The sequence below is a fragment of the Corvus kubaryi genome, unplaced genomic scaffold (assembly GCF_017639235.1).
Source record: "Corvus kubaryi isolate FWS band 111438036 unplaced genomic scaffold, C.kubaryi_AGA036_p1.0 134, whole genome shotgun sequence".
Classification (NCBI taxonomy): Eukaryota; Metazoa; Chordata; class Aves; order Passeriformes; family Corvidae; genus Corvus; species Corvus kubaryi.
In genome coordinates this window covers 3,072,621-3,097,950 of record NW_024580668.1, presented here as the reverse complement: position 1 = coordinate 3,097,950, position 25,330 = coordinate 3,072,621, and the positions used below count along the sequence as shown (strand labels likewise).

General features: G+C 40.2%; 1 protein-coding gene across 6 annotated transcripts; it reads left to right on the top strand.

Annotated features, from left to right (window-relative positions):
* The first annotated feature begins 3,011 nt into the window (after positions 1-3,011).
* CTCFL (CCCTC-binding factor like) lies at positions 3,012-24,037 on the top strand. Of its 6 annotated transcripts, XM_042045494.1 has the most exons (12): positions 3,013-3,124; positions 3,203-3,324; positions 5,810-5,949; positions 7,876-11,830; positions 12,833-13,085; positions 14,659-14,832; positions 15,513-15,646; positions 17,235-17,355; positions 18,613-18,762; positions 19,429-19,589; positions 20,376-20,496; positions 21,620-24,037. In XM_042045494.1, the coding sequence occupies exons 4-12, from the start codon at positions 11,672-11,674 to the stop codon at positions 21,808-21,810; spliced, it is 1,464 nt and encodes a 487-aa protein (XP_041901428.1). In that variant the 5' UTR covers positions 3,013-3,124; positions 3,203-3,324; positions 5,810-5,949; positions 7,876-11,671; the 3' UTR covers positions 21,811-24,037. The 6 variants fall into 6 exon arrangements, with proteins under 6 accessions (XP_041901462.1, XP_041901443.1, XP_041901421.1 ...); XM_042045528.1 differs by having other exon boundaries at positions 3,012-3,324; positions 14,707-14,832; XM_042045509.1 differs by having other exon boundaries at positions 3,012-3,324; positions 14,662-14,832.
* Positions 24,038-25,330: the final 1,293 nt, after the last annotated feature.

Sequence of the window (25,330 nt, the reverse complement as noted above, 5' to 3'; positions counted from 1 at the left end):
TAAATCTAAGGGTTGTGGTTCCTTCAGTGTAGGCTAGGAAGTTTTTGCTTATGGCTTGCTTTAGGCTCTTGGAAACGAAACAATTAATTTCTATTGCTACAAGCCCAGAATAGGCGGAGTGGCAACTGTCTCAATAATTAACCTCCTCTTTCAAATATTATGTTTTATTTTACTGTGAATTCTGTGGGGGGGAGGTGTCATAAAATATTAACCCATCTCTAAATTAGTACTCAGAGCAAAAGCACAGAACTGCTCAGGACTGGGGCTGCACACTGTTCTGTGGGTGAAGTGCCCTGTGCATATGTGCACATTCATAGACTTGAGTCTGTATCTGTATCAGTTGTGGCAGTGTCTGATACCAACAGCCACTACTACTCTTAAAATTCTGAGCGTTATCTCAGAGTGATATCAGACGCTTGTGTGATCTCAGACACTTTGAGCTCTTGTCTCTGTTTCTGCCTGCCTGTCTTTAGCTTCCCCTATTCCATTTCAGACCATTGTGACCATAAAGAAAGGTGGTCCTCATGTCCATTTGTCCATGCAGTCTGGGTGTGTGAAGACTGAAGTATTTCAGACAAACAGAACTGTAGAAATAACTCTGCTGCCATTTCCTCTTGCTGTGTTTACACCCAGTCCCATCAGAGCATCTGGGGTCTGGATGAGGTGGTGATTTCATGCCAGCTTGTGGGAGTTTTTTTGTATTGATGGGGCTTTTACTATGTATGTAAAATGTTGTCATTGGTAGTTTGCAGAATAGGAAATCTGGGATTCCCAGCTAAGTTTCAGCTCTATAAAGCAACAAAATTGACTATCTTGTATAAAGGGTGTTCATAACCCAGCCATTGCTCAGGTTGTGAAGCAGCTGGATGTTCCCAGCAAGGTTCTTGCTGGGGCAGCCAGCAGTGACTTACAAGCCCTGAAAAGCCATGCTGGCAGAGCAGCAGGGATCAGGACTGCAGTTCACCTTCCTGCCCTGCAAGTCTAAAATACTGCAGAGCTGAACCTCCCACTGCAGGAACACCCCCTGGGACTGTACCCTTTATCTCCCCATCAAAGTCTTTTATTATGTTTTGTAAATAAGGGAAGAAAATATTGAGGTAAGAGGGGCTGTCCTTGATTCATGGCAAGGCCAAACATTCCTGAAAAGGAAAACAAAAATCTGGTGGGATAAGAGGTGCTAAAGACTGTTCTAGATAGGGCTGTGACGTAAGCAAAGACAAAATCCAACCCAAATTTAATAATGGCAAAGCTGGTGTTTGTCTTCAAAGTCCACATACTGTGTTGCTGGTGGAGCTGATCAGAAATATTTTCCTTTTAAAACACGTCATTAAGTACCTTCATTAAAAATAAAATGGAGCATAATCTTTAGTAATACTAAGCAGAGCCCTTTTTCAGAGAAGTACAAAAATACTGAGTGCTTTTTGCTGGCCAGGTAAGTCAGTGTACGTAGAAATAACTGAGAGTAAGCCAGCAATGCTCAGTTGTCAGAAAGACAGTAGACCAGAAAATGATCCTATTGCAGCACAAGTAAAATCAGAATAAATGCTTAAATACAACAGTGTAATACAGCAGGATAAGTCTTAGTGTCTCTAGGTTTTGAGAGGAGGAAAAAAATTCCCAAACCCAGAGCATTAATTCTGCCAATTAAATTACAGTCAGGCAGGTGTTGTGCAAATTTTCTAACACTGCAATCCTAACCTCCCACAATCTTGCTATACAAACTGTGGGCTTCTCTTGAGAAGACACTAAATATGCCAAATTGGTGGCACTGTGTTATGAACATATGCCCATTAAAAATCACATTAAGGATTCCAAATGTTTTTCATTTGTGATGGCAGCAGGGCTCGAGTGCAGATGTCCACTGGGAATTCTAGACACTTCAGCATCAAATTACTTGTATTTAGGTAACACCTCCCATCAGAGGATCTCAAAGCATACCACAAACACACAGTAAGCCTCAAGCCCCTACATAAAACACACGTAGTATTTGGTGCAATGAAATAAGTGGAGCATATGCAAATCAGGCCCAGGATTTTTTATTTTTTTTTCAAGAATCTTCTCATTTAGAGATTCAGCTTTTAGACAGCCAACAGAAAGCATTAAAGGTTTTATGTGAAGATAGTGAATTCTCATAACACCCACTGTCTCCCACACAAAAAACCCAGATGTAGCACTTCCAATGGCTCAGTTACAGTGGTCTTGAGGTGTTCACCCACTAGCAGTGGGTGCTGCTGCCTGAATTCAGTTTCTAGAAGATTTCACTAATGGCAAACATGGGAGGTGGTACAGGGCAATGTAAGGCCTTTAAAAAAAGAGTTGTCTTGAATGTAAAGTTTATTTTCCATTTAAATGAGAAGTCTTTTTTAGTAGTACTACATTATAATGCTCATCTAATAGCTGATACGATTTCTTCTGATTGAACTTTTTTTGGCACTTTTTCTCTGTGCTTCTTGACACTTGAATGTGATGCTTATCAGGTGCATTCTTGGAAGCTGTCAAATCATTTAAATGTGTGTGAATCTGACATTTCAAGACGAGAGTGTTCAACAAGTGTCTTGAAAGGAGGGGGTTTAGGACGTTTGCTTTGATGGACACTATTCAGGTTATTCAAAACAGCAGTTTTTGAGCACTTCAGGTTTTACAGACTTACTGGAACTCAATAAATGTAAAAGTTTTTAGATGCTCAGAAAAAGTGTCATTAAAAAGCTTAACTCATCACTACAAACCAAGGTGCAACAAAGCACTCACAGTGCGATCTGAAAGTTGTTAATGGCATGTAATAATACTCAGAAATTCTACTTCCCTCCCATTGCTAATTCTCCTACATATTGTCACCTCCAAAGAGTTTGTCACTTGGATATTTTGTTCTAAAATTGTAGGTTTTTTAAAGATTCTCTGAACTGTTCTATTAACGGAAGAGCACTGCCTCTGGCTTGTTATTTCTGCGGTGGAGTCGTGCTCAGCTGACACTGAGCACACTCCAACAGCTGCTGGACTGGGTGCCACAGAGTCCAGATCCAAGGGCAGCCCTTGCAAGCTCACAGAGAGCAGGGCAGGGATTGTTCTCTCAATTTCCAGAAGAAAACATGAACCGTGCAAATTGCCTGCATTTGCAAAAGAGTCTGTGAGCGAGCCAAGTGCTTATTCCAGACCCTGCACAGCCCTGCGTGATATTTCCGCCTCACAGCCCCTTTCCTTGCAGGCAGTTCTTCGGCACTGACCCATCTGCAGGAGGTCTGGGGGCCCTGCCACACGTGCTGCACACTCCTCTCCGCGTGTGCTGCGTGAACCGTGAGCCTGAGCCTCTGCAACCGGCCACAACAGGTAGCAGCAATCCGGGGCCGCAGTGCTTTCCTTCTTACCTCCTTCTTCCCAACCCCAAATGATACAGGATTTGTCTTGGGCAGATTGTAAGATATATTTGTGGATCACTACAAAAGGCGATGTAATTTTTTTTGCCCATGTTCAAAATGAAGTGGCTTGTTCTGATGGCGGAGGAGAGGAAAAAAATACCCAGATTTATCATGATTAGACTGTACTTCCATTAGTATTTTCAGCTTGACAACAGACATTTCTCGAAACAAATGGAAGCAAATTTCAGCAGCCAGGAACATGCACCCATGCATGTTTAAGGCCTCTAAAGAAAGTCACCAACCTTTGATGCTCAGTTTAGTATCAGCTCAAGTGCTCAATCCTGAGCTGTATCTTAGGGGAAGTCCTGGTTGGGCCACAGTACATGCCAAGGCTGACATTATACCATGGGCACACTGGTTTCTTGCTCATTGTTCTTCTGTTTGGGCAGATAAAATAGTTATTGTCGTTGTTATTATTATTACTTTATTTTTAAGCTCACTTTTACAGGCTCAGCTCTGGAGATGGGATTGATTCATGTAATTTTAACTTTGATAAGCAGTCGCTCTTCTGGAGCCATTTCTTGAGCTGTGACTCTAATCTGGGGACTCTTCCCTAAAGGAATACTGTCCTTTCTTAAAAAAAACCCTGTCAAGTATCAGTGTGAATATGTGAGTAATGGGCTCTGTAGCCACTGGTACCTGACCAGCATCTGGGTATGTGTAATTCTGTTAGCTCGGGAGCTCTTCACATCTACTGCAGAAGATCTCATAGTCACGTGGAGAGTTTGGGCCCACCAAGACTTTGACTGACTTTACCCTAGCCACAACAAAATTATAACTTTTGCATGGTTACTGCAGGGTTTTTTTGCTGGATGAACAGTAGAACCATAGCCAGGAGAGAAGGGGACATACAAAGAAGAAACCTCCTCCCATGTATCTTTGTTCTCCCTCAACATTTCAGTCCCTTGTTACACACAGTCTGACCCACTGGTCACAGTTCTGTACGTCCTTCTTGAGCTGACTCCTTTGAAGAAGGATGGCTTTAACCAGTAAGTGTGGGAGCAGATTCTGAAGGTTTAGGTTCTGTTTCTTCCTCTGCAATGGATTTTCCCATTTGACTTTGGACATGTAACTACATCCCCAAGCCTTTATCATCTCCTTGGAAGGGGGTTGGGAGGAGATGATGCCAATTTCTCCCTGTTCTTATGAATTTTCCTAGTTTGGTTGATAGTTCCCAGCTAGAGGAGTTTAAACCCTAATTAGACATGATCATTATCTCTTCTTATTGTTGTCTGTGCCACAGATAGTCCCTGCTGGGTCCTCACTAGGTTGCTGTAATGCAAATAGTAAATTCTTACTTGAAATGAAAAGCGTTTACTAAAACCTCTTTTCTCCTTCAGTAGCAACACAAAAGCAGCAACTTGGGCTGAACCATGTTTTCTGTTTCAAGTGAGATTTGTTCCGTAATTTTTTCCTCAAGAAAATAGCTTTGACTAATATTTCAAGCATTTTTATAACACTAAAAGCCAAGGAACAGGATAAAAAAGCTGATTATGCAGAAATGAAAGCCAAGCTACATCTAAAGGTCAGAAGGCAAACGTGCCTATGTCAAGCACTACATACCTTTTGGTTCTTGAACCTGGCAGCTGGAGGAAAATCAACATTGCACAAAAACCAATAATCCCTGTAACAAATCCTCTGTTTACTGGAAACTTATGTAAGTGTTAACAGGTCAGGTGAAGTCCTACATACTGTACACTTCTGCTTAGCAGCATTCTAATAGGAATAAGGCAACATCAGTGGACCACAATGGGATTTTTTTCAATGTACAGGCACTTTTGTTTGGTCACTGTAAATAGTTCCTACCAGACAAGTGCCGCAATTATGATTATTTCTACAAACAACCCTCAGTAAAGAGATCAGGAGTTCAACTGGACCCTGGAAATCATGCTCTTTTCTTATGCTTTTAGGAAGACAGAATTCAGACTCTGCTACACATGCATCTTTGACTGACCATCTGTAACTCCCTCCAAATTTACTGATTCAGGATGATACATATGCATTTGAATACTATTTATGTAAAGAGGAGTTTCTTACATGTGTGCTTAAACCAGTATGTACAAATGAATAGCAACCAACTCGCATTCTGCAAACAAAATAAACCCCCCCCCACTTGTTAACCTTGTAGAGCTCAGGTATTTGCTCTGCAATAGCACTAAGTACCTTTTTGTTTTGGGTGAAGCATAAATGTGCTCTGCCCAGAAGATCTTTAACAAAAGATGGGTATGAATGACAGATCAAGAGACTTTCAGTTTCCAGAGGCAGCTCTGAACAGAGTAATAATCATGATTCACGAAACATGTCACCCAGATATTCTCATCTGCTTTCTAGACACTGCCTCATCTTGATGTTTAAGATTACAAGGACTATAAGGCTGACTTTATTTCTTCTTACAGGAGCAGAAAAGATGTACAACTAAGCCTGCTCTACCATATTTCCATTACCAGCTCCTGATGGAGAAGCCTGGGGCTATCTGGTCGTGGTCTCTAAGTGATGACTCAATAGTCAGTAGCAGTGCAGAAGACTAAGATTTAAGGTATGTCTGCTGATAAATATCATGGACTACATCACCTGCTGTTCAGTGAAGTGACATTAATATACAAGTTGTTAAATGTTCCCTCAAATTTTCTTGATTTTTGAATCAAGAAGTTGATTAGGACTCCTCAGAAAGTTTAACGCCCAAGACAATTCATTATCTGAGCTGGAAAAAACAGTGCACAGGAACCCACTGCTTTTCTGAACCCACCAGCCACCTCCTTACTGCTGATTTTGCAAGGTTTAACGTGCACTTGCTGCATATCCAAGTGGAAGCAGAATTTGAACTCCTCTGGGTTGTACATCTCACTTACAGATTTATTAGGACAATCATTTAATACTCTCTTTCTTTGGTGATCCTATTAACTTACAGGTTTTGGTGTCTGTTCAGCTGTGCACGAAGAGCTGTTCTCAGAACTGTTTTCCTGATTAAAGATTAACAACATGATAAAAGAAGGAAACATGGACATCCTTGGAGTTTGTTTCTTACATCAGCTGGGTTAAACCTTTACTATATTTTCTCACTGTGTATCTTCTCTCTGTGTTTGGCAATCAAATTCTGCACGGCTCCAGCACGTTTCCCCCAGTTTAGTCAAAACAAGAGGAAAACTTTCTGCCTTTTAAACTTTTAACTCTTCGACCCTTGCACAAACAGCAACAGAAACCTGTAATAACTAACTAAGAGCCGTTGTAGTTAAAACTTTCTTTGCTATCTCTTGGATTAAAGAGTATTCTGTAAAAACAGTGGAAGTCACTGAGGTGTAGTTAACTGTATAACCACGCTAATGTCTTTTGAAATGGAAGAAGTGATATGCTTCCCAATAAACATCCTTCCTCCAAACAGATCCAGGCACGCAGCTCTGCTGTTTGCCACAAGCAGCAAATTGTGTATTACTGGATGGCAGGATTGTTTCTAAATATATCAGTGTTAGATGAAACAGTTAATAGACAAATTGCAATTATGGTTAATAATTTTTAGACCACTTCCCTGACTTGTGTCTAAGCAATCAATCATCCCTGGTACTTTCAGCTCCAATAAGCTTATGTTAAATACTTCCCCCTTTTATATATCGACATCTGTACTCTATTATGTCTTGTTTTTTTGTCATGCTATGTCATTATAATCATTTACAGTATGGAGCAGGATTTTAAGAGTATAGACAATACTTGAAAGCATTAAGTCTTTTAACTTGATAGGAATTGCTTTTGTTCTGCTGCAAGAATCACTCATATTTAAAGAGATTATTTGTCTCCTCAAAGTCAAGATGAGCACTGGAGAGTGAGCAAAGCCTGGCTTTCCCCATGCCTTAGGCACAACCCGAATTTAGCTGATCCTGCATGAACAGCACAGTCCAAGCACTGTGCCCCGAGACAGCTCTGCAGCTCTGCAGCTCTGCTCACCCTCCTCTGTGCATGAGAAGTGGTAATTTATAGCCTGCCTAGACACTAGTCAATCAATACCCTCCAGCATGATTTCCATCTGGCTTTGCTTTGCTGTGTCCCATCTTCCCTCTGCTTTGGGGATTCAGCAAGGAAACAAGTAGGACTGTATGTTCTGATGTTCCTGGGTCTGAGGTCTGACTAGTTTTTATGTGATTGTAGCAACAGGGAGCAGAGAACTGTGTTCTTTGGGGCAGGCAAGAAATCCAAGTCAGATCTGAATCCTAAATGATGTCTGCTAAAATAAACTGTAGCTTCCATCTCAGAACCAGAGGTCTGGAGGAAAAAACCAAAAAATTAATAATATTCTTCTTTCCAAGTGATCAAACTATGTATTTTCTCCTGAGAATATTCCAGGCCAGCACTGAAGCACTGACTTAATTCTGAATCTGCAAGATTCAGTTGCTTAGAACAGCATCAAAAAGAACGTAAATTTTTATCACGCTCATTAGCTGACGTGCTTTCTTTTTTTTTCTTTTTAATTAAGCTTTTTGGTGGTCTCTGAAGAAATGCTTCATATTTGTGAAAGTGGGACACCAAAGGAACAAGGAGCACCAGAAAATACAGCAAAAAGATTTCAACCATTTAGTGACAGCTTCCAAGGCCTGAGCAACATTTAAAGGAGCCAGAAGAATTAGAAGATTGTAGAAGTATCTTCACTTTCTCTGAAGCAGGTGATGGTGTGAAGGAGGTTATCTGGTGCTGTCGTTATTAAGAGGAGCAATATCTCACTGCAAAAGAGGGGCTGAAGGTAGTGATTGTCCCTGGGGTAAGAGCAAAGGGAAGGTGGGCATATTTGCAGCCCGGTGCTAAGGCACACACACCACTGACAGGTGCAGTGTGAACACGACACATACTTGGAAACAAAAGTGAGATATTGGTGGAAAGTGAAAATGGAAAACTTTCCAGATGCCAGGTGGAAAATGATATTAAAGCTGTCAAAATAAGTCACAACAAAGACTGGGTTTTCTCGTAGACTAACAGGAGTCATGTTCTGGAGAAGAGGGAAGGTTTCAACTACAAGGCGGAGTGTCATAAATGAAACAATTATGAGCATTGGAGGTTAAATTTGAACCCATTTGTTTTGGGGTTTTTTGCTTTGGTCTTTTTCTGGTTTTTTATCTTTTTCTCTTTTAAGTGCACTGTGGCATTCCTGATTTACTCTGCATCTTGTGGACAGGTCAAAAATGTGTAAATAAATCCCACTGTCATTGCTTCACATAGTTATCTATTCTGGGCCTAATTCCAAGCCCAGTTAAACTGATGGCAATCCTTCCATTGGCATCAAAGGACTGCAGTTTAGAACCTGTGATGGAGGTGCAAAGCATCACCAAAGAGGCTGGATAAACAGCCTCTGCAGTCATCCAAAGTGAGTTTCTGAAACGCAGTAAGGGAAGCAAACCTTGAACTAATTTGAGGTCAAATATGCTTTATGCACATGATAATGGAGCTTTTAAAAAAGTCAGCTCCACCTAGCACGTGTTAAACATCTTCAATATTATAAAAGATATTATTCAGATTTAAGACTGACAATTTGAACAGATAACCCAGTATTTTACTTCTCAAAAAAATCAGATGCACTGTTTATACTTGGGTGGAAAACCGCAGATCAGAACAAAGTTTGCTGTGTTTCCTCAGTGCAGGATAGAATTTACTCTGCTGATTGAGGATTTTAGTTGTCCACGTATTGCCTTTCAGGCACTGGTAGATTCTTATCAGCAATTTATCTGCAATTTTGTGGCTGAATCTTGTTTCTTTATGTAACGTTACTTTAGCACAAGAAAATGTGCCTACATTACATTCCTTATGCTCCTTATAAAATACTCCTAGCAAACAATAATTCACGTTGAACATTTACTCCCCAAAGTATAATTATGACTTGAAATATAAAATGGCTCTCTATTCTTTTTGTGAGAGACTTTTCATGCAGGCTGTTGATGTGTTAGAAAGAACCAGACTCCCAGTGGAGTGGGTAGAAGCTTGATTGCAGCTAGAGATAGACGATGCAGCAGCAGTAACTGGAGACTGCACACACAACACACCACAATGGCCATTATGGAGCTGTTAACCTCTAGTGTGTCAAAACCTACTCAGAAACTGGTTGAATTCATAGATTGCTGATCCAAGTGGTTCCTTTAAATTCAGCAAAAAATGAACTGAAGGGCTATTCTGCATTCGAGTTATAAATTCTTGGAAATATCGGTTAATAGTGGAAATAATGACAGACCTTTACTGTAGCTGCATGGATGGTGCTGGTATTAATAATGCAGAAGTGCAAGGCAGGACAGCTCTCAGAAGCTGATAACTGTTGAAGTGCAGAAAACCTCATTAAAACAACCTAAAGGATGGTGGATTATTATAACAACTTCTTTCCTACAGTGCCCTTCAACTATATAATTGCACAGTATACGTAGCAACTTGAAAAGATTCAGAAATATGTAAGAAATAAAATCTCTGGCCAGAGTTACTGGCAGCCTAATTATGTGAATATATTGTGTACTCTGCATCCTGTTCTTTAGTTTTGAGAGCCTACGGATTCGTGAATGATGAATAATGTGGTGTCTAACCAAAATATCAGCCCTAAGTTGCTGGAATACATATCCAACCTAAATAATTGCCTTGGATTTGTGTTGATTCCAAGCAGTAGAATAGTTATGACTAACTTGCAGTTGTTAAATGTAAACATTTTGTATTATTTTTGCATTTAAGATTTTACAGAACTGTGGACAGGAGTTGTTAAGGGTGTTTATGGGATTTTTGGTTGCTGTTTCTGAGGATAAGGTGCAATAACCCCACCTCATGTGAGGGTACCGCTCGAAGGCCAGTGGTGTGGGCTGCTGTTTGTGCTATGGATATTTCACAAGTGCCAGTTTTACTGGGTTACTTCCACCGACAAGGAAAGCCACCCCCTGGTTTGGGGCTTTGATTAGTGTTCAGTAATTCAGTTTAGCAGGATCTGGACCACACTGGGCTGCAGTCCCTGTGCAATGTACTGTACCCTGCAATGCACTGAGCTAATATTTAGAGGTAAAGCTCCAAATCTGTTCTCTGCACCAGCGTATAATAGAGTATTCAAAGTAAGTGGGTTTTATAAAATGTTTGATGGCTGGAAATTACTAGTCTAGAAGAGTACACAAGATTAAATGTTAAGTCGCTCAAATTGTGCAAGTTTACCTCAAAGACATTTTCACAGCGCCTTTGAAAAAGTCTTTCAGCTTGTTCTCATTGAATAACCAATCCTGGCCTAAGGTACAGTGTAACGATGCTTATATATCGCTCCACTGCCTCTGCAAAGCCACTTGAGACAATTTTGTACAACACTTCTGTGGCGGCAGCATCAGGCGGCCCTTCAGCAGCACTCCAGCGTAGGGCTCCCGGCTGGAGGCTTTCCGTCGCAGAAATGTGGCAAGTGCTTCAGATATTTTGCAAGTGGAGAAACCAATTGAGCTCAGCCCCGTGGTCTTCAGCCAAGTGGGAGCAGAAGGTTAAGGGCCTACAATTAAGGCCAAGAGATCTTCATCTTCACTCAGAGGGTGAGAAAACGGCAGCTGCTCTGACAGGACTTGCCGTGCGCGGGGACCAAGGAGCACCGGGCACCCCGTGAACTGGGAGGGAAACCTCTGCAGGTCCGGGACTTTGTGTTTCATAAGGAAATAACAGCTGAGAAGCAGCTGTTCCCCACAAGATGCTCCCCACGAGTGGGCTCCCACTCCAGCCGCTGCTGAGGGAGCCGCACAGGGAGGCAGAGGGCAGCCATGCCGACGTGCACGGCACGGCATTGAGCCCCTTCCCTGCCACCTCCCCTCGAGGGGCAGCCCGGGCGCAATGGCCCCGGCCCACCCGGCCCAACAGCCTGGCGGACCCAGCTCCCCGCGGGGGAACCGCCCGCAGTGGCCGTGAGGGACCCCGGCCGAGGAGCGCTGAGGGGGCGAGGCCGGGCAGCGTGCGGGGCTGCGGGGCTGCGGGGCGAGGCAGGGCCGGGGCTGGTTTGCCCTCGTGTTTAACCTCGAACAGGCTCGCTCAGCAGCGTGCGCGGCCTCAGGGCTACAGGAAAACCGGGGCCGGCAGCGGAAACGGCGGCTGAGCGGAGCCGGTGACCGCAGGGCGGGCGGGACACGCGTCCGCCGGAGTGGGCCCCGTCTCCTGAGGAGGGTGAAAGACACCGACCCCACACTCGGTGTGCGAGAAGGGGAGCCTGCAGCGGAGGGAGCCTGCAGCGGAGGGAGCCTGCAGTGGCCCCGCCGGGGCTGGGCCGGGCCGTGGCGCACAGCCCGCCCCCGGGCATGGCTGTGACCCTGCGGGAGGGCATCTGCGTCTTCTATGACTTAGAGCTGGCGCAGATCCGTATTTTGCAAGAAGAAGGGCAGGAAGAGAGTTCAGAAAAGAAAGCGACAGAGAAACCACCAGACACGCTCCTGATGGAGGTACAAGTTCTGGATAAGGTGAAAGTAGAGACATGTTGTTCGTTGTTCGCCGTTAGCTTGTGCGGTCGCACCGATTTGGTTCTGTCTTAAGTATTAGTCAGTATTATTATTTCTAAATTGCTGAGCTTAAGTATCTAGTCCGTAGTACATCCTTTTACAATTTCATCTCATTTTAGAAGGACAAACTAAAAGTTTAGGCTTTCTAGATTCAGAGGATATTCTGAGTTGGAAGAGACCCAGATTATCGAGATGATATTTAAGTGTTGAAATTCAGACCAGTTTTAAATTCAGTTCACCAGTTTCGTGCTATTTGGTTGGACAGCCTCAATCTCTTAAGTGGCCTCATGCAATTTCCCTTCTTAATTGAATTAGTTCAATACTGCAGTAGTTGTTAAAGCTGGGTGTGTAATACAGTCCCATTTGAAATGAATTTTATTAAGAAAGGATATGCAAACGTTGTTATTTGTTCTGTACTAGCTATTATATTGGTTTTACAATAAAATACTATTTTTTTCGTATAAAATTCATGCACCACTAGATAATTCCTGAGGTAGGTCATACTTAAGTTTAGCTAACACAAGAAGTATCACAACCTGGTTAATTGTTATATGACAAAGAAGGCATTACAATTAGTCTGCTGAAATCCTAAATTTGTTAAAAAACAGAGCATACTTCCCATTTTCTTTTAAAAGGTTGATGTACTGATATGAAATTTTAATATTTTCTTTAAAAAAATAAAGGTACAGGTTTCTGTGTTCTTAGTGATGTAATCTTAAAATGATGCTCTGAAATTTAGATAAAAATCTTGAAGAGGTAGGGCACATTTTTAGTAATTGTTCACTTATCAGTTAGGCTGCTGTATGGTAAATGCAAATGTTTTGTTGCAGTTTTGTCCATCACATGTAAGACTGAAAATCAGAATGAATTGATAGCTTGCATTTTGTTGACTGCTCAGTTGATTTGCCACTACTGACTGCCTTTGATTGAGAAAGTTGTAAAACATACTCTTTTTTAAAATAGATTGACAGAGATAATGATGCCATTGCATTTGAAAATAACATCCAGCAACTGAGCCCATCTGCAGAGGGGGAAGGAAAGGAAGTTTTTTCCACTGTTGGGGAAACAAAGAGTCAGAGCTGCAAAGGGGGTGATGATTTGTCAGAGTTACTCAGTGAAAGTAAAGAGCAGGAATATCCAACTGCACCAGAACAAAGAGTTGTAAGAAATCTCAAGAATCTAAAATTTGTGGCTTGTGCTCCACATCAGGAAAAAGGTAAAAAGTTAATAATCTTTGTAGTTCATTTTTAGTTAAGGCATGTTAAGTGAGATTTTGAACCGAGGTTGAAATTTTACATTAAATACTCACAGTGGTAGTTGTTAAGTTTAGATTAGGTTAAGTCTTAACATTCTGTGGAAACTTGGAAGAAGAAATAATACCTTCCAGCCCTAAGTGCTTGAAGACCTTGTTCAGGCTGATGTCATCTGCCTTGTGTTCAGGAGAGACATTTTGGATGGCATTTAGAAATTAAGGGTCTTTTGAGCAGTGTGTGGTATTTGAAACCTCCAGGGAGATTTCAAAGTTAATATTGTATAAATGCCTTTGAATAAACCTAGTAATTTATTTAATCTCTTGATTCACTCATTCAGCTTCAAAAATGTGCATGTTTGAAGGTTTATGGTTGAGCTTAGAGTGGCTCCATGTTGCCAGCCCAGGGTGGTGGGCAAGTATCAGTCAATACCTGTCAGCAAAGCCTTTTCCAGAACCTAAATAAAAGTAACAGGAAATGGCTGATTTAAGATGTTAAAAACCTAAAAGTATGGTACAGAAGTTAAGGACTGACTCAGAAGGGAACAGATAAGCATCTGTTTCCCTAGAAACTGTGTGTGTGTACTGTAAAAATCGGATGACATCAATGATGTTGAGTCTGTAAATGTGTGTTGTATCTGGAAGTTAAGGTATTTTGGCCGAGGTTCTCTATGGATACCGTACAAATTGTTAACGTCCCCTGTTTTAGTTACAGCCTTTATAGGGAGCACATTTGAGCAGTTTTAACAAAGCTAACAATGTTCCTTTGTGTGGGCGTGAATCCACAATGAATAAATGACAATAAAGTGGTGTTGTTTGCTGTTACTGAAGTGAAGTGTTATCTGCACATCTCTGTGTGGTATAAAGCATTGTAAAAAATGCATTTTGGTCTCAGCATGAAAATCATTACAGAGAGCACACTTGGGAGCAGAGACAACTGTTCTGGAACGACTCTTCAAATATGACGTATTTGCCATTTCACAGTTTCAAATCTTCTTCATAACTGAAAGTGTTGCACATTCATTACTGTTGTGCTACCAACTTTATTCTATGACTTCTTAAAATAACTGATTTTTTCCCCTCAAATTCAACCAGTAATTTTAAAAAGGCTTTTACATCATGATTTTTTTATATGCACTTTGCAGATTCAGGAGCACCAGAAAGCTCCTGGGAACAGCTTAACCTGCCATTTCTAAATCTTTGAATAAACTTACTTAGTGCTAATTACACAGTTGTTATCAAGAAGTTTGTTGCACAGGTTGTAAGTCTTGATGATGGTATCAAGAGAGGAAGTCTCATCCTGTCTTGGAGGTGGCAGCTAGGGTAGGAGTTAGGCTTCCTGGAATTAGGTTCTAAACTGTTTCACTAACAAATAACACAATTTTGGGGGCAAATCACTTAAGTCTTAATGAAGTCCTTTGATGTAGAAATTTGAAATAGTTTTACCTAGACTAGAGGGGCTCTTTAGAAATTGGTAATATTTTTTGAAAACTAGTCATTATTTTGTGGCATGTACAGTGTAAATCTGTCTTTGTTCCAGCAGGAGAAAAAGAATGTTTCAACTGTTTTTTCTGTACATTCACCTCAGTCAAATTATCAAGTCTTAGGCGTCATTTGAAAACCCATTCAGATGAGAAACGTCACGTGTGTCACCTCTGCCCGAAGGCCTTCCGTACAGCAACTCTGCTGCATAACCACGTGAACACACACACAGGTACCTGATGCTTGAAAATACTTCATGTTCCATACTGTCTTCAAAACTGAATTAACAGTCAAGTGACTTTGCCTCGGAGCTGTGTTCTGTGATCATTTTATGCTCAGAAATTCCTCTGATTTTCTTTGGCGTTCCACACTGAAAAGACGTGGTCTGTAGTTGGAAACTCTCTGTGTGGGTATTTGTTTATTTTGTTTAGTACCATTCTAACAGTTCTTGTCAGCTGAACAGTGACTTCAGTTGTGCTTCATTCCTACGTGCAGAATAGAATTTTCTGTGATGTTTTCATTTTCCTGTATAAATACATGAAGCAAAATGATAAACTGTATTTATTATAAACTTATTGTGTGCATCTATGTGGAAGAAATTCTTCTCTGTGAGGGTGGTGAGGCCCTGGCACAGGTTGCCCAGAGAAGCTGTGGATGCCCCATCCCTGGAGATGCCAGCTTGGACAGAGCTTGGAGCAACCTGGGATAGTGGAAGGTGTCGCTGCCCGTGGCAAGGGGTAGAACAAAATGAACTTTAAGGTCCCTTCCAACCCAAATCATTCTATGATTTATTGTGTATAAAAAGTCAGAATATCAGAAAAGGTTCTATTAAAAAATTCTACATGTTGATTTAAGGCAGACAGATCACATTGCTGTGTTTTTAAATAAAATTCTAATGGTGTATTCTTGCAGGGAACAAACCCCATAAATGCAGTGAGTGTGACAGAGCATTTGTGACCCGGGGGGAGCTTTCACGACACAGGAGGTACAAACACACTTTAGAGAAGCCTTTCAAGTGCACAGTATGTGAATACTCCAGTGTTGAAGTAAGTACAACCTTACTGAATCTTTTGGGAGGGTTTGGAGGCTTTCATGTGCCAAGATTTTAATGTACACAGAATTTTTGCCCAGATTTTTAATCTTGAGAAGTCCAGGCTCTGCTGATCTCCTTGGACACACTGATGGATTGTGTTTATGTGTTATGTTGCTGCAGTGTTACTGCAAGGTGGCTGATGGCGACAACTTTGTGGTGCCATGAATTTCATTTCATTTGTGTGCACATCTTTTCATCCCCATCACCCTGAAGAGAAGGAACAAGTAACCTGAATTTCTGGAACCCTCATTTGGTCCATGTAGTGATATTTTCAAATGTGTTGCTCCAAATTAATATTCGTACAGTTATCTAGGGGTATTTAACTAGTTGCATTTTAAGAGCATTTTCTTTTTTGTGACGCTAAAATTGCTGCTAGACTTTTTGGTCCTACACAAGCATTCTTGGTCCTCATTTACACTACATTCCATGTACTGTAGGACAATACCAGCTAATGTCTAAAATGAAGCTCATATATTATGTTTGTACACTTGATGATGTTTGGGGTTTTTTCCAGGATTGGAATTTTCTTAATCAAGAGATAAAAACCTTAGAGTCTGTTTAAGGGTGCACTTCAAAATTGCAATTGAATTGGGTACACAGGCTTTCAGAAATGCACCTGTGATTGAATCACTGCCACAGTTTAGTGGATGTTCAATATCTGAATTTGTGCTGTGTCCAGATCTAAAGCTGTAAGCAAGCCTGAACTTTATTCCATGCACCTTATCTTAATAATTAGATTTTGGATAGCTTGCATCTTAAAAAACTGTGACAGCTGATATTAAATTACCCTGTTCTTTCCCTTGTTTCAATAAGGAGCTATTCAGCATTCGCTGCTGTTACAGAACTCTCATTCCTGTAAGCTTTACTTGAATGAAAAAGCTGAAGGAGCTCTCTAGTACTTCTATGCAAATTATTTGACTTTTGGTAGCAAAGGTTGGCAGTCATGTTTAATTTTATTTAAGTGAATCGAGGTGTAGATTTGAAGGAATCTAGCAGTGAATTCAATAATTGTGTTTATAAATGGAGGAACTGAACACGTGGTAACTCCTAATCACATACCTGCAGTATTTATGTAATACATATCAGAAAAACAGTATTAAAAAAGTAGAATTGAATTAAACTTTGCAATGGAAGTGATTCATTGGGACTTGAAGGTGAATAGACTCTGGATAATGAGTTAGGTCTTTCATTTATTTTCCTGAGTGTTTTCAAAGAATTTTATGGTTTGTATATCCAAGTAGCCTGACAGTAGTAGGTATCCTCTTTTTAAAATTCTATCTTTTATGTTCCTATCATAAAATCTCCCATTTTGCTAATGAGGACATTAAACATGGAAGTAAGATATACTGGGGAAAGGGTGCAGAAGTGTCCTAAAACCACAGCAGGCTGATTGTGCAGGAAAAAAACATGGAGTGCTAGTTCTGGGATTAATGCAATGCTTTAAATTGCCGTAGGTGTAGTATGTAAAATTGCTTATATTTTCATTAAATATATCTCTAGTGTAGATGTTACTTTAGAAAATCTCTTTATTTTTATCTGAGGCCAGCAAAATGAGACGCCACGTTCGTTCGCACACGGGAGAGCGGCCCTACCCCTGTGACCTGTGCAGCTATGCAAGCAAAGATGCCTATAAACTGAAAAGGCACATGTTAACTCACACAGGTAAGATTCTGGGGTAATGATCAAGTCTAGGGTCTCAGCTGCTTAATATTCATAGGATTTCATTTCAGCCTCAAAATTAGCCCTTTTTTTATTTCTGATTTTGAGTAAAAACACACCCAAAAAACATGTTCTCTTTCAGTGTTCTGGATTTGGCTGTTGGAAGCCCAGCAGTGCTAGTAGTTAGTCTTGCCATTCTTCCTAAACCTTTTTTATATTAGAAAAATACTTCTTTTTCTGTGGATCAAGTTATCACTTCTATTTATCAATTACTTGATTTTACATGGAGATGTATCTGACGAGAGATTTTTAAATATCTGTTCAGAACATGGATATTGTTGTGACCCCAGACTGCCAGCAACTAATTTGGTCAGCAAAGAATTAAATTGCTTGAATGTTGAAAGCAGCGTGTTCCTGTCATAGCTCTGTAACAAGCGAGTAATCTCAGAGGGCACTGGGTATCAATCCTATACTTCAGGGTTTAACTTGGCTCAATTATGATATGTAATTTGTGCTCTGATTAATGTTTTAGGTTGAATCAGAGTGTGACAGCGTGGTTTGAATCAAATTTTCCAAATATCTCCACTTGTCATGCATTGGTTCACATCTTGAGACTGTTTGGTGCAATTAAACTGACATTTTTTTATGAGAGTCAACCACAAGAGTCCAACTGGAAGAGTTCAAGAGTGTTACCCACTAGTGGCAAGGACTTCTTCCACAGAACCAGTCTGGAGTTGGTTCAAAGCTGTGCCAGTTGCCAGTGTTGATGTAATTTTTAATGATAGTCACACCTGATGTGGCTTTTTGGGGAAGAAAAGCAAGAAAATAATTTCCTAATTTCTCTCCCCACCATTATCAATGGCTGGTGGTGTATCACTCTTATCATGGTGGTCTACAGCTGTTGGCTTCCTCTCCTTGCATATTTGAGGATAATTCTGCATTTTTGTACATGAAGTATTCAAGGAAGAGTAGATGACAGTTAAAATAATTCCTGATTCATAGTTTAGAATTATATGTGTGGCTTTATACTTCATCAGTTTGACTTGTGGAGTCAGGAAAGCCAAGATTTTGTGTTGCAGTCAGTTATGTAAACTTCTGGAAGCTTGTTTGGCCTTTTGTGCACTGTCAACTAATACTAACTTTTGGTTGGTCTGGGAACTGTTGCTGTTAGAACATGGATGTTGAGTTCTGTGGGAATTTGCATTTGTATCAAATAAGTAGAGTTTCTAAGCATATGTTATTTTAATTTTGTTTTAATAGGTGAAAAACACTATGAATGTTACGTTTGCCAAGCCAGATTCACTCAAAGGGGTACCATGAAAATCCACATGTTACAGAAGCATGGAGAAAATGTGCCAAAACACCAGTGTCCACATTGTAGTACCTGTCTTTCCCGAAAAAGTGATTTGGGTGAGTTGAAAGGAAAACACTGAAAATAAAATGTGAAGATAAGTAGAGGTGAAATCTCTAATTTTCACAAAGTTTCACCAAAGACATTATATATGGCTTCGTATTATCACAGAATATTTTACGTAAAATGTATTCGTAGTTTTACAGGTAAGTTCCTCCTGCAAGGAGATGTGGTGACATCTTGTGGTTGATGTTTTAATTTGTTTAAAATGCAAAGTAGGAAAGATTTAGCTTTTTTTCTTTTTTTTTATTTGCTTGATATCTGTGGCACTGTGACCTTCTGTTTTTTCAGAAGTGTTGGAAGCAATACAGCTGACCAGTAACAACAAAACCTATATAAAATTTCAAGTTTCCAGAAATACATGAAAAAACTGTATTAAAACTGGAAAGTTTTTGAGTATTTGATTTGTTAAATTATTTCCACTGAAATCAATCAGTTGCAGGCTTGTAACTGCTTGATTTCTTTGGGAAGTTACAACATCTTGCTGCAACTTTAGTTTAATCTTAAACTAATTTGTCTGTTTTACCCCTACTGCAGAGAGCAGAGAAGGTTCTTTTGTGTTTTCCTCTACAAGATTTGCAGTATTCAGGGCCATGCACGGCTCAACTCTTGTTCAAAACTGTGGAAATAAAAACTTGAATGAATTGTTTTGAATAACTGTCCAGGTGTGCACCTGAGGAATCTGCATTCCTACATGGAAGAGGCAGTGAAGTGCAGGGACTGTGAAGCAGCTTTCCACGAGCGCTACGCTTTCCTTCAGCACAGGAAGACTCACAGGAATGAGAAAAGATTCAAATGTGCTCAGTGCAGCTGCACATGTAACCAGGTATTTCAGTTCCCTGAGAAAATACTGATTCCTCTGGTGATGGTGTTGCCAGGTACAGTTGGCTTTGGGGTTATGTTTACCTTAAGAAAATAAAAACTTTTGTGACTGCAGTCCAACTGAAATAGTGCAGTGGTGCTTATTTCCAGGGTAAGTCCTTCACAAATAAACACTGAAATTGAAATGCTGGAAAGATGAGTCTATCTTCTTGATAAATCTTTTGTGCATGGGCTGCTTAGAAGTGTAAAGTATGAGCAATCACTTTCAGGGATGTTGTGATACAGAACAAAATATAGTATTTGAGCCTGGAATGTGATTTTCAGCAGTGATGCAGAGTAAATTCAGTCTGAACTAAAAAATTTATTTTAAAGAGTACTTTTAGGATAGCTAGGACCACTTCAGCAAGGAAAGTAAGAAATTATTTTTCACTTCAAAACCGTATGCAGTGAGAACATTCTCTCATTTTGGGTTAACTGTGCCCACTTTAAAGTAAACGTGGCCCTTTTTCCACATACAGATTTTACATGTAAAAGTTTATTTGCTTATCCAGGAACCAGAAAATGGTAACTTTTATTTTATACCCACCAAATGGCAATGTTCTTTTAAAGCAGAATTTTAATAGATATTCTGGAAAATCTTCAGGAGTTTTATGGAAGTTGTTAACTAAGTCAGTCTTCCAGTTAGTGTTCCAAAATTTGTCTGTCAGAACTGTATTTGCTTTGTGTGTGTTAAATTGCTTACATAGATTAATATTTGATTGATACATTTTTTTCTTCATTATGCTGACAGAGTAATATGTGTAAGCACGCTGAAAACTGTGGATTGGTGAGGGCAAAAACTGCTACACCCAGAAAAAGAAGCAAAGGCAAAAATAAAATCCATGAGAATCCGAAGTGTGTTAAGCCAGAAGGTAATCAGTGACTAAGTCAGAATTTAATCATGTAAATTAGAATCAAGACTAAAAGGCTAAGGCAGTGAATCTTCCCTGCTGCTTAATTACCGTTTCACAGTGAAGCTAATAATGGAAGAATACTTCAAAATAGGCTTTATTGTGTGTCAGAAATTCTTGTCATGTGAGTTGGGTCATTGCACAGGTACCATCTTGGGCTGTTCCCTGCTCCTGCAAATGAGTTCCTAAACTCCCTTCTTAGCAATGCTTTCAGGTGGTTTTTGTGGAGTAAGAGACAAGAATGGAGATACACCTTAGGCCTAGATGTCCCTAAACCTCACCTTTTGGTGTATCAGATTGTGTCTGCACTGAGAGAAAATTTGACATGGCGAGAAGAAGAAATGTTGGAACTTTTCTGAATCTAATGAATATATATCAGCAGCTGAGTTTACATTAGCATTGACACTTCTGTTTTCACTGGTGAGGCTGTAATGGTATGGTTAGAGAGAAGTGTTACAGCTGCAGTGTTTATGTTTTTTCAGTAATTAGATTTTGCTGTTTATTAATGTTTTCCTACATGCAAACAATTCCTTTTGATATCTTGTAAATACCTTCATCTGAAAGCTTGATTTTCTAGAGCTGTGAGAATGTATCTTCAGATGTTGTTCATGCAAATATTCAGTTCATTAATTGACTCACACAAAACCTAAAAATTTCTGTGCTGTTTCAGAAGGTTTTTCCCCAAAGTTGACATTTGCAAGTATTTATATATCACTGTCCACTTCTCGCACAACTTGAAGGGGCCTGTGGGATCCTCAGTGTGGCTTTGCAGATGATGACTTGTGAGACTGGGGCTGTTGCTAATAGTTAAAAAAGAAAAAGGATGCATATGATAATTAAATTTCCAGTTAAATAATGCTTCATTTTCCTCTGATGAGAATACCACACTCAGTAACATGGCTTGTAATGTAATAGTCAGCAAAAGATACATTGATTCCCCAAGTGAAGTGTAAGATAAAAGATGTACTGTAGTTACATATTGGTAGCATTCTCCACTAGATTAAACTACATACTTGTTAAATTTATTGAAATATTTACTTGTCTTTCTGGTTAATCATCCCAGTATTTAATTTTCTTTTCAAAGTTGCCCTGAAATCATTCCAAGATGACTCTACTGTGAGAAATGAACATTGTGCCAGTGAGATCGTTCCTGTTTTAGATGGGACAGAAACAGCAGCTCCGAGGGAACACAAAACAGAAGCAACTCATGAAGTGGATTCTCAACATCAAGGACAAATAATGCACGAACAGACTGGTCTTCCTTGTTCTCAGTAGTTGTAACTGAACAGTTCAAAGTGTGGAACTACCTCCAGTTAGAAAGGTAGAAAAGATGCTGGTTGGAAGCTGTTGAAGCCTTTCCGTGCTCGTGTTTCTTCCTGCTGCAGTTTCTACTGTGCAGCCTAAGTACCATTGCAAAGTGTGAAAGTTAGAGGGGACCTTCAGCTGGTTTCTTACATACATGTAATAACAGAATGGGAGAAAACAGCTCATTTCAGGGTCATTTATTAAAGAATGGGTAGGTTTTTTCACCTTGCATTCGTTTTTTTCTAGCTTTACTCACAGAATTGCAGACTGATCTGAGGCAAATTTATCCCTCAGTATCACTGAGAGCTGCCTGAATTTTGGTGTTTTTCAGTGTTTATACTTGGCTGAGGTGAGCACATGAAAGACAATGATTTTTTTTAATGCAAGAAAACATTTACTAAATCTCCTTTCTACAAACACTTTGGTTTCCAATAGAATTCATGATGCAGTAGAATGCGTGACACAAATTTCTGAAAAAGCACCGTTTTTTATGCCTCACACTATTGGTAATCAGAAACTAATTTTTTGTCTGAATTTTTATCATCTCAGTTAGCTGGGCAGACAGAGCTGCATGACAAAAATGAAGCAGGAACAGGGTGTCAGAAAAGTGTGGATGAACCCCACATTCTGGGAATGCAGAACCTTTTGTGACCTTAAGGTGACTGTTTTTTGAATGCAGGTGGGATCTCTTTTTTTTTTTATCCCTCCTTTAAACAGCTTTGCAAGTGTTCCATGTAAGTTTGTGATCCTCGGTTTAGCACCAGATCCAAACCACACCCACAACTTTGATTTTAATTAGCTCTTCAATAAAGCACAATTGCATTATTTACGAAAGTTCATGTTTATAGTAGACTTAAAAATCAAAAAAATTTAACTGACAAATACAATTCTCTAACGTTCCTTAGGTTATAAGAACTACTGGATTTAACTCAATAATTACTAGAGTCATTACAGTAAGTACTATTAATTTTTATGATTCATTACAATGATCACAATTGCCATTTATGCACTGCTCACACTTTTTTTTTTGTCATTTATAATTAATACTTGGAAACCTGCTCATAAAATCTTAAATACTTTTAAAATATTCATCTTTAATGCTGCTATTCTTACGTTACATTTAATTATAAATAAGCCCAGCATAACTAACAAATATTAATAATATTAGGTCATGTAACAAGTAAATTTAATTGAAATGTCAAGCCCTCATCCCAATTTCAAGATTAACATCTGTGTTTAGCTTTGTTATGGAATTTGACCAGTATTAAATGGTTTGGGTTTGCACGTTGGGCAAGCTGTGGTTGCTGGTTCTGCTGATGTGGTCAGGGGCAGAGAATTCCTGTGCTGTGCACTCCAGGTGAGCTGAAGTCTGACAGCAACTGCAACTTTAAACTTTTTTTACTTTGAATAGCGTGTTAAAAATGAAACCTAGTTAGTTTATTAAAATAACAGCTTTATCTTATAATTGGTAGTGTCTACATGCCTGTTCTAGGATAACTTCTTTAATTCAGCTGCTGTTCCAAGCCAGTGCCAGGAGCTTTAGCTGCCACACAGTGTCCCCAGTATCTCTGTGCTCACGGTGAGCAGATAAGGAAGAATGTTGGTATTAGCAGGAGATAATTGCTGTTTACAGCAAATAATCCATTTGTAGAGACCACACCAAAGGCCTCATTGAGACCTTCATCAATCAGCTCAGTCAAACACATGAACAGGAATTACAGTTTGGTAATAGAAACCTTGTCCAGTTTTGTAGCAAACCTGAGAAGTCAGAGGGCTTGAATTCATCGAAATTTCTCATTGGTTTTCTCTCTCCATTACAGAGCTGTTACTTGAGTGTTTATAAATGTTCATATTTATTGGTTTGTGTCTGTTTCCATACTGGTAAAATGTCCGTAAGTTCATTTGTTCTTCCAGTGACAGGACTTAAGAATACTTTTGTTCATGATAATTGCTTAAATAATATGGTTAACTTTATTCTTGTTGTGCTGTCTCCATTTCTGTTATAAATTATAAGCAGCAGATTTTTTGTTAAAATTAATTTTAGAAGTTGTTTAAATTCCTTGATCAATTTGCTGAATATATATTGTTCATTTGAATTGTTAATAACAAAGCTGACTCATCCTGTGATGACATCTAAAAATCAGACTACATAAAGTGGAATGTGAATGTAGTAATAAAAGGTATTTTTATCTCTGAACTTTCAAATTATTATTTCAGTAGTTAGAAGCTAAAATGTGTCATTTTGGAAATCAAGGAAGAATGCTTTGACCTCCTCAGGAGCCATTCCTAGTGGCCACATGCTTTTTAACAGCAATGATTGTTCTTCATGATTAAGAATTTGCATAACTATGCAAATGCAAATATTTGCATCGCTATTCTGATTTATATTTTACAAAGATAATTTCATTGTATTGCTCACACATTTTAGACCAGTAGGTATGTATTAATATCTTTTAAAGCAATACATATTCTGAACAGATACCAAATTTAAAATACTTTAATTTACTAATTGTGGAGGAGTTGTTAAATACACAGGAATTATTCATGTCTGAAACAGATAGTGCTGGAGTGTTCTGTAGCATTATGTAACAGTGTTCTGAGATAATCCAGTTATTTGGGAGAGAAGAGGAAACTTGCATTCTGAGTTTCCTCTGCAAGCTGAAATTGTCTACGCTTTAAATAGTTAATGTGTGAGGAAATTTAGTTTGCACAGACCCAGCAGATAGAAAGCAGAGAAAGTTAAAACAGGCCTTTGGATACATCTTTTTTACTATTTATGCTCTGTAATAAAAGAGACTTGACACAGCCCAGGAGTAGCTTCAATGACGCTAAAATGTGACGTGTGACGTTGTGGAAGTGATGTGTCAGTTGGAATGAATTGCGTTCTGAAATTTGGGACAATCGCTCTCAAAAGCATCCTGGACTCTGCCGACGGGATGAGAAGGAGCCGAGTCTGGAAGTTGGCTCTGGTGTTCCTGCAGGGAGAGTTCATGGGCAGTGCTGCTCCGGGAGCGGTCCTTCCCGGTGCGGGTCCCGGAGCGGTCCTTCCCGGCGCTGTGTCCCGGAGCGGTCCTTCCCGGTGCGGGTCCCGGAGCGGTCCTTCCCGGTGCGGGTCCCAGAGCGGTCCTTCCCGGCGCTGTGTCCCGGAGCGGTCATTCCCGGCGCTGTGTCCCGGAGCGGTCATTCCCAGTGCTGTGTCCCGGAGCGGTCATTCCCGGTGCGGGTCCCACAGCGGTCATTCCCGGTGCTGTGTCCCGGAGCGGTCGTTCCCGGTGCTGCTGCCACAGCGGTCCTTCCCGGTGCGGGTCCCGGAGCGGTCATTCCCGGCGCTGTGTCCCGGAGCGGTCCTTCCCGGTGCTGTGTCCCGGAGCGGTCATTCCCGGTGCGGGTCCGGGAGCGGTCATTCCCGGTGCTGTGTCCCGGAGCGGTCATTCCCGGTGCGGGTCCCGGAGCGGTCATTCCCGGTGCTGCTCCCAGAGCGGTCATTCCC

Coding starts and splice junctions, on each gene's coding strand:
- CTCFL (XM_042045487.1), top strand. CDS start 11,672: ATGGCTGTGACCCTGCGGGAGGGCATCTGCGTCTTCTATGACTTAGAG. Junction 11,831..12,832: donor AGGTACAAGTTCTGGATAAG/GTGAAAGTAGAG, acceptor TTTTTAAAATAG/ATTGACAGAGATAATGATGC. Junction 15,647..17,234: donor GTGAATACTCCAGTGTTGAA/GTAAGTACAACC, acceptor TTTTTATCTGAG/GCCAGCAAAATGAGACGCCA.